The sequence below is a fragment of the Felis catus genome, chromosome C1 (assembly GCF_018350175.1).
Source record: "Felis catus isolate Fca126 chromosome C1, F.catus_Fca126_mat1.0, whole genome shotgun sequence".
In the NCBI taxonomy this organism is placed as follows: Eukaryota; Metazoa; Chordata; class Mammalia; order Carnivora; family Felidae; genus Felis; species Felis catus.
In genome coordinates this window covers 130,939,069-130,948,683 of record NC_058375.1, presented here as the reverse complement: position 1 = coordinate 130,948,683, position 9,615 = coordinate 130,939,069, and the positions used below count along the sequence as shown (strand labels likewise).

Sequence of the window (9,615 nt, the reverse complement as noted above, 5' to 3'; positions counted from 1 at the left end):
TTTTCCTGCTCTACATTTACATGCAGCTCAACATTTATTAAGCAATAATTTTCTATTATATTGTTTTATCAGCTGTAGGAGTACATAAAAGAAAAAATCTGAACATAGACGGTTCATTTTGAGAATGATGTAACTGTCAAGGCTAATTCGGACTGACTGAAATACAGTACGTGGAATATCAGGGCTAATTATGGCAAATCCATGAGATGAATCATGGAAAACCTGAGATGATAGCGTTTGGTCTTAAGCAGATTTCCAGAAGTTCTCAACTGGAGCTTAATCATTCATTTGCTCAACAAATGTTTACTTGCTTCTGTGTATTTAGTATGTATTTATTAAGCACATTGTATGTGCCTCTCACTCTTTTAGGTGCTAAGAATAAAACAAAGTATCACAGACAAATTCTCCGTCCTTAGGGAGCTTACAGTAAATCAGGAGAGCTATAAACATTTATAGAAAGTTGCTAGTATTGTTTACAACAGGAGGTGTTAAGGGAATATATAAGAGCTTGACATTTATGTTAACATCCTGGAAATAGAGATGTCAAGAAAAACTTACAGTAATTTACAACATATTTATTATTTCTTCTTATATGTATCTAAGACTTATTAGTGTGGGATATTAATACAAAGTGGTATATTCTTTTTACCAGATCTTGGAGAAAGAATTTCCCTTAACTCTGGCCCAATACCTTGAATCATGGGAAGGCCAGCTCTATCACAAACCTAACCTGCAACTCTATTCAAAGGAGTAAAGAAGGAAAAGTGTAGAATGTGATGTCTGCAGGAATGTTGTCTCCTCCATGATCATGACCTGCCAGGCCCATTCATCACTGGGATGATGTTCTGATGCACTTCAGGGCACACTATCCCAAAATATGGCAACTGGAAATATTAAATATTTTAAGCTGAAGAAGTTTTAGAAAATAGCAGAAGCAGAAAGCTCATTCTGACCTTTTCTCCTCCCCTTTATTTCCTGAAACAAGTTATAAAACCCTCATGTGAGATGTTCCCTCAGGATACCCCAAGGAAAGGACAATCCTTATGTGTGAAGACAAAGAGATATCAAGAATCTGAACAAACAAGTCTTGCTAAGTTTCCCAGTTTACTCCACCAACCTCACACTGTCTTACCTATCATATTTCTATAGGATAGCCCACTTTTCATCTCACTGCTCATTAAAAAAACTCAGGTCTGTTTCTCCGGGTTTTAATTGCCTTATGAAGTCTCTTGTGTCACATTAAGCTGTATTAAGTGAATGTATATTCTCTTCACTTGTGAATCTGTTTTTGTCAGTTTAATTTTCAGACCCAATGAGGAATCCTAAGAGGGTTGAGGAAAACTTTTTCCTTACCCACAGTCGAATTACTCCTAAAACAGCTAAGTTTGTGTATGTTGTCCAGAAAGCCCATGAACTAAAATTTTCTCCACCTGGAATAGCTCCTCCAGTATTCCAAGGAATTGAAAGGCTTTCCTGTAAAGTATTTATAATTCTCCTATTTGAAGACTTATGTTGAGTACTTTGGGTACTTTTAATTTTTTTTAACCATAGTGGTTTTGACTTATGTATTTCATTTTCAAAATCCAAATTCTCATGAAATATGTGCTACTCTCCCTAAAACAAATCTCACATGCTGAATAGAATCCTTAATATGAGTAAATCAGATAATGAACAAAAACATTAGCCTATTTGATTTTGGTTCTTCAAGTTTGTGCAATTAATTGAGGACTTGTTTTTTTCAGAATTCTTTTTTTTATTATGTGATTATATAAGAATGAAACAACCACAGATACTAATAAGAAAAAGTATCATTCTCAAGATAAAACTGAAACAAAGTAGAATATAAAGTGGGATATCTGGGAGTATTTCACTGAAATTGTAATTTTGGCAAGGTTTTATTAGAGATTTATGATATTTCTGGTTCTCATGGAATAGAAACATCTTTATTTTATGTAAGTCTGTTTTTCATCCTACTGGCATTCTGAATACATACATATTTTCAAGGAAACATTGTATACAAAGGTGGGAACTGTCTCTATTATGAATAACACTACAGTGAACATCTTTACATATAAATTCTGGACTGCATCTCTGATTATTTCTACATGTCTAGTGTCATACTGTCTACACTATGGATAACATTGCTGTGAATTTTTTATACATAACTGTTTGACAGCGCCTTTCTTTATGGTAAATTACTTCAGGTAAAATTACTGGATGAAATGAATAAATAACATGAAAATTTGGGTTATGCATAGTGTAGTCTGTTCTACTGTCAGCAACAGATAAGAATGGATATTGGCAATCTTGAAGGAATTTTTAACCCTTAAAATTATTTTACAATTGATTGGGAGATAAAATACTTCCTTGTATTTGCATTTCTTTTTTTTTTTAATCAAGCATGACTACTGTTTTACATATTAATGGGGTATTTGTGTATGTTTTCATATTTTTCCACTGTGGCATTTATCTTATTTTTATTAATCTGTATTTGTTACAAAAGAGGAAACCTTTTCATATTTATTACCAATATTTAACCCAATTATTTATTTTTTAACCAGTGCTGCTTGTATTTTGCTTTTATGTTTTTATTAATTATATATAAAATTCTGTTTACATGGCATTCTCCAGATTTCTTCTGCCTTGGGCCAGCTAGAGGTTAAAATTATTAAAAAGTAGCTTCAAAAGGGAGAGTTCAAATTTCATTACCTATACTTGGATTTTTGATTCTTCAAGATAGGCAGCAATATTTTGCAGCAAGAAAGGCAAGATTGTCAAGAGAGAATTTTAGAGAATTTATCATCTTCTATTTGACACTGGACTTTAAGGCTCTACATAAAGGACCATGGTGTCTAGAAAAAAAGCTAAAAAAAAGCCTGCCCAGGGCCACCTAGGTAATTTTCATAATGAAAAAGCAGGCCCCTTGGTCAAATATCATGACAATATCAAGACAGTGACAACCGGGTATTAAACCAAGTATGTGACCCTGTACAACTGCACAGGTCACATGCCCATGAAGCCAGCCTTGATTCTGCCTTTTCTGACCTTGTTGGATTGCAGACAGAAGGAACATTAAATATACAGAGGCAGTTGGTCACAGGCGTGCCACCATCTCTTCTCTCTGCCTCAAAGTACAGTGCTTGTTTTGTAGGTTCAGGGAAATTCCTAGTCTCAGGGGATTATCTTCCCCCACATACATTCACATTTGGAATTAGGGATAGAAATGTTCCTCACCTGGCTCCTCAACAAAACGAAGGGAGGTCACATGAAGGGAAACTCAGCTCACAGCTCAGTCAGGCAGAGTAGCCTCTAGGAAAACTCCTAGCTTTTCTTTTGGTGTTAACAGGACCTCTTCATGCCTCCACGGGGAGCAAAGAAATTAGCTGAGTTGAGAGTCAGCATGGTGGCCAAGGCATCAGCTATATCTGCATACTCCTGTGCAAAGGAGAGAGTGAAGGAAGAGAAAGCCAGGCAAAGCTGCCCTGTCTCCCAGCAGGTCAGTAGTGGGAAAAATCTAGCAGCTGTATTTTACAGGTGCTTGTGGAGTGACCGTCAGGAAAAAGGACATAAAATGCTGACTAATAATTTCTGACACAAATACTTCCCATAACCTCTTATCTAACAAAGAAGTGATAATGGAAAAATAAATGGATCAACGTCCTAGCAAAAACTTGAAGATACATCTTCTGAATAATACAGTAGTTGCAACTCTTTTGGCCAAAAACCCTCTTTGCTATTAGTAATGTCAGCTGACAACTCCCCAAACAGACCACCAAATTAAAATGTTGATCAAAGAAAGCTCAGTTGATTAACTTGTTAGAGTAAGGGAGAGCATCACCTTAAGAGACATTCAGTTTCTTAAAAGGGGAAGATGGGAAATAGTTATTTCTAGGGTTTAAGGCTTCGGTGGTTGAAGTTAGGTGTTTAGGGCTTGAATCTGATTTGGACAGAGTACAGTTTTTGATATCCTGGTTTAGGTTCTGTGGACAAATGAAGGTAAGGATCTTAGATAAGTGTTCCTGAGTTACTAATATTGGGATGAGTGATCTCTTTGCCTATTTGAACCATCTATTGTCCTCAGAAGGCTGCCTACCTAAATAAAACTGTTGTTCTAGAAAAAGTCTGATTGAGCGCATTCCTTTTAGATTATTGCATTTTGGAGAAGATCCTGAAGCAAACAATGAAGTTATTTACTGTTTTATATCTTTATCTTTCTGGGAAATAATTTTCCAGAATAAATAATACTGGAATGTTGATGGAGGCAGCCTTCATATTTAGTCCTAAGAGTTAGGTTTTGGGGCTGCAGGTTATCTCAGTCCTCACTAGACTCACAACAGTAACGTCAAAAGAGTTAGATTTGCCTCTTATGATCCAGTAAGAGCAATAGACAGTTTAAAAGTGATTGTTAACTGTGATTAACATGGCCAGCCCTGGGCAAACTTTTCAAGAAAGTATAAAGTTCTACCACTTCTTGAAGTAACTTTGTAGTCTTATGTTGTCCTCAACTTGTTGAATTTTCACCTCTGTTCCAGTTATACCATTTTCCTCATCCACCAAGTTCTTAAAGACCCCTTCCCCAAGGCTTTCCTATAAGAAACTGAATAGAAGTCAATAAGCCTCCTTTGAAATTAGAACTCCTTGCTCTCAGAATATCTATTTAGTAGCTGTTGTACAGCTTTAATAAACATGTCAGAAAAATATGCACATACCTATCTACTTGCTACAGTTTGTGCTATTAAACGGAAAGTATGACATGCAGAATTCATGTCTTTGGGGAAGATGAATTACTCGATAATATGTAGCATACTTTCTAGATGTATTTATTAACTGCATAACGGATTGAATAGTAATTGCCTTCAATATCTTTAAGTTTGGATTTGCTCCTTTCGGTTTCAGTTGGCTTAAATAAAATATTGAATTGGTGTTTTCAAACCAAGGTAGATTGGATTAAATAATCATAGTTCATCAATCACTGTTCTATTGTTGTTTAGTGTAATGTTGTGAGAAAGTACTGAATTGATAGTGAGAAAACCTTGGTGTTAGTCTTGATTCTGGCACTAATGGACTGCAGGACTCCATATATCACTTAATTACCCTAATTTTCAGTTTACTTATCCATTAATTGAAGAATTATACTAACGGGTTTTTAGAATTAATGCCAGCTCAGTCTTCTCTGATAGATGATTCTAAGTTGTACACCATCTCCCATGTGAACTGCTTAGAAAAGTCTGTTTTCTCACATGCATTTGCCAGTCATCTGTGCTAAGTCTGAAAGGTCATTCATCACACATTGCTGGTTTATCATAGTTATTTCTGTACACCTGCCTAAAGTGTCTACAATAAGCATTTTATAGCATGAGTTTTTAAAACACTCTAGACAACATAGGAAGACTCATTTGCCAAGAGCAAACTGAAGAATTTATTGAAATCATGATGATTATTTAGGAACCAGGGAGGGACTGTTGATTAATTCTTCAGATTAGTTACTCTCTCTCTTAGCTCCAACTCAGTGAACATAATCTATTACAGAAAGATACTTATTTTCAAAAGTGGTAATAATTGGGGATCGAGGGGAAGAGTTGATTAACTCCGAATATTATTCTGACTCTCAGGTATGGCTCAGATGAAAATGACATTGCATTGATATAAAATGCTCTTGTAAAATTTTAAGGTAAAGGACACTTACCTTCTACATCACTATAAATGGTAATAGTAAACATAATGAAATACAAATTTCAAAACAGAAGCAAAATTAAACTTTAGATCCTCTTTATTTTACTACAGCCAAGCCTCAAACCAGGAGCAGTAAGAAGGGGAGAACTTTATTGCTACTCACTGTTCAACACTTCTGGGCCATGTTTTATTTTTTCTTTTTTACACTTCATCTGTCTTTGCCCTGTGTTAGGAGGGAAAGGTTTGAATAGAATTGAGCTTCCTATGCTATCTAATATAAATTCACTAGGTCATATAGATCTAAACTCTGCACATAGAATGTATGATAAACTAATTTTTAAAAAGGAGTTGCATATGTGTATACCTAACTCAAACTCTGGCACTTTCTGTGTCTAGAGCCCCTCCCAGCCTGGACAATCATGAGGTAGGAGTTAATGAGCAAGGAGAGAGACAGATGCTCCTGCAATGGCACAACCAACAAAGTAGTCCAGAGCTGGCCTTTGAGCCCTCCAGGCTCCTGGTAACCACAAACACTTCCAGATGTGGCCCATTCCCATTTTGCAGCAATAATCCTCAGGCATTCTCAGTAGCCATTCCCACTTAAATTCTCCTTCAACTATTTTGGGCTTCAAAGGATTCTCACAGTGTGTGGGCCAATGAGCCCCAAAAACACACCCTTATCTTTTTTGCTGTAATTTTGGATTTATTGCCATTTCTTAAGCCATTTTTAGGGACCAGGAACATAAGAGAGACAAGCTGCAATGTGTTCAATCCATCATCTTGCAACCATGGTAATCAAATAGGTAGATATAAAGTCAAAATGGCAAGCTGAGGAGCAAATAAGTATGCAGAGAAATTCTCTGTAGTAATAAACAGAAATCTTGAGTTAAGGCAAGAGACTTGGACCACAGCAATGACAGGAAAAGGGGTGCTGTGGGACAGATGAGCGTATGGGTATGTGATGGGTATGGCACACTCACCATCCACCTCACAACACCCTAAATCATGTCACTCAAATGAGGAGATAAAGGTATTAGTTAAACAGGCTTAAGGTAAAATATTTTATACATAATGAACACATTTGTAAGTAATGTCAAGTATAAACCCCAAAATGTCCTCTTGCTCGCCGATCAACCATGGTTGAAATTAACATCCTAAACACTCTCTGTAGTTGGCGGCCTACCCAAGCATTTTACCCCTCATGTTTCCCTTCTCCTTTAAAGTTGTTTTGATTTTACAATGGCATCTAAGTAAGTGTAAATACAAAGAATTTGGGAGGGCTGTATTGTAGGGGAAGAAGCTATGTATTCTCTATAAGACTCTGCCTTATTTTTACTCAATTAGTTCCAATTAGCTTGAAAGTAACCTATTTACTGCACTGGGCAAAAATAACCCAAATAGATTATTGGAAATTTTCAAAACCAAAATATCCAGCTTGTATGTATGTATGTATGTATGTATGTATGTATAAATAAATAAATAAATAAATAAATAAATAAATAAATAAATAAATAAAAGATAGGTAGATAAATGAATGTTTGATTTTGTTACAAGGTCAATATTATATCTACCTCTATATCTACATCTGTTTCTGCACTACATCTATCTATAGCTATATCTATATATTTACTCTTAACTTGATTTCCATACATAAACCTATCTCACATGACTGTTCAATTATCTTTTTTTTTTTTGCCAGAATAATTTTTAAAAATCTATACAACTTTTGAGAAAAGGACTTTTTTTGGTTGAAGAATAAAACATTTTTTACACCCCCTCCTCCAACATAGTACACAGATATTCTAAAGGAAATCATATATTGAGATGTTGGTTTCAAGCAGAGATGCACTCACCAATATCTTCTTTATGATAGCTAGAAAGTATCATAAAGGATAAAACAGAACTTGTACCTTATGTTTGGATGAACAAAAAAGGTTTTGCTTTGAATTTTATGCCAAACAAGAGTGATGGAAAAGTCAATACTTTTTAGGATTCTTTAGTGCCATGGTGAATACGACCGATTTCCACATACTTCAAAGAAGTCTAGTGTTTAGCCTGTATGTTGCCCTAAAGATGTTTTTTTTTTTTTCTGTTCTGTAACATATTTCCAAGGGTAATTTGAGTGAAAGATAAACATGCACCCCCCAAAACTGTGAAGATACATCTTTAAAAGCCTCTTTCACTACTTCTACTTTTCAAAAGGTTATAAACAAAGAAGTGTCAAAAATTTTACTCAGTTCATTAATAAGGGAACCAGTAAGATGTTAAACCTAGTTCAAAGCAGACTTCAAGAAATGAAGATTTATGTAGTCTGTCAGTCACAGTAATGCTGAAAATCATTTGCAACTAGATATAAAACTGATTAATGGGGCGCCTGGGTGGCACAGTCGGTTAAGCGTCCGACTTCAGCCAGGTCACGATCTCGCGGTCCGTGAGTTCAAGCCCCGCGTCAGGCTCTGGGCTGACGGCTCGGAGCCTGGAGCCTGTTTCCGATTCTGTGTCTCCCTCTCTCTCTGCCCCTCCCCCGTTCATGCTCTGTCTCTCTCTGTCCCAAAAATAAATAAAAACGTTGAAAAAAAAATTAAAAAAAAAAACTGATTAATGTCATGTATGGCAATAAACCCTAATATTTGCAGTTACTTTTTTCTTTTAGATAGATATAATTTTTACATTACTGTTGAACAAGAATCCACTGTAGTGATCCCAGTCAAGAAATGATTTCACAAATACCAGTTTTCTACAAGTTAACCTATATCCTTACAGAGCTGTAAAGTATGCTAATCAATAGTGAAAAGATAGTTTAATGAAGACAACCACTCGTAGAAAATTAGCTAATCCTCAGTCACGTTATGTGTCCTATTCAGTACTCAGCATTACACTGGTAGGACGTCCATCAATCTCTGCATCCTATGTCCATGTCTTGGATAATTTTTCTTAAAAGTGTCTATGCTTGTGTGAGCATACAGGTTGGGGCAGTTGAAGGCAAGGCAGCATCAGGAATATTCCACCAAAAGACAGAAAGAGTTAATATTCAAGTTTTGACACCTAATATAGTATTTTTGAGATGGTAACATGGCAAACAGTTTAAAAGCAAGGCTGTTTCCAGAGAAATTATTTTATCTATCCACTTAACTTATCAAGGAGAGGTCTGCAGAATGTGATTGTTGAATGTCGCCCAAGGAACATTCCAACAAAGAGAAATGGAGTAATATCCACCACAACCTACAGCCCTGGTAGATTAATGGGGTGACAGGAGACAGAGCAGAAGAGGCAGATAGCCAGGTGTATGGAGTGGGGGATGAATTGCTTTCATTGAGAGGAATACCAAGACCCCAGAAGTTCCTGCTAATTTCTCTTCAGTGTCCTGATGGAGTCAGCATGGTAGGGTATCTCAAACGTCCCCAAGGGTGGCCATATAGAAAAGAACTTGGCTGTACTGTATACACAGGCACAGAGAGGGTCTGTATTCTTCTCATTCAGTGCTGCCTTACAATTGTTGTGGCCAGTAGTAGGATGTGGAAGTTCTCGAATGCAGCTAAGGAATTTCTGTAACTGTACCTGGGCCTGGGGCAGTTTGGGACTCAAACTCAGATCCCAGCAGGCTCCACAAACAAATCTTGAGAGACAAGATTTTCAACGACAGCTGTCAGCACCCTGACTAAGATGAGAAAGGGCCATTTTCTAGCCACAAATTCAGCAGAAGGTAGCAGCGGGTGGCTTGGAGGGGAGAGGCTAAGACCACACACATGACAGCAGCTGATACTTCAGAGGGAAAGCCAGGGATGGAGGGGTGGGATGAAGGTAGGTAGGATACTGCAAGTCTCAGAGACATTCTTTTCTTTCCCAAAGACCAAGCCCTTGAAGCGTTAACCCTCCTGCATGCACCCAGATACCATCCAGGAGAGAGCAGGCGAGTGGAGTAGATTTCTGAAATTTTATCCA

At 36.7% G+C, this 9,615-nt stretch overlaps 1 protein-coding gene across 1 annotated transcript in view; it reads left to right on the top strand.

Annotated features, from left to right (window-relative positions):
- Positions 1–1,312: 1,312 nt before the first annotated feature.
- Positions 1,313–9,615, top strand: part of LOC101095597 (thymocyte nuclear protein 1-like) — a 28,149-nt gene continuing 19,846 nt past the window's right edge. The window contains exons 1-2 of the mRNA XM_023257856.2: positions 1,313–1,480; positions 3,347–3,496. Coding sequence (XP_023113624.2) covers positions 1,313–1,480; positions 3,347–3,496 — 318 coding nt within the window. The remainder of the gene's footprint in view (positions 1,481–3,346; positions 3,497–9,615) is intronic.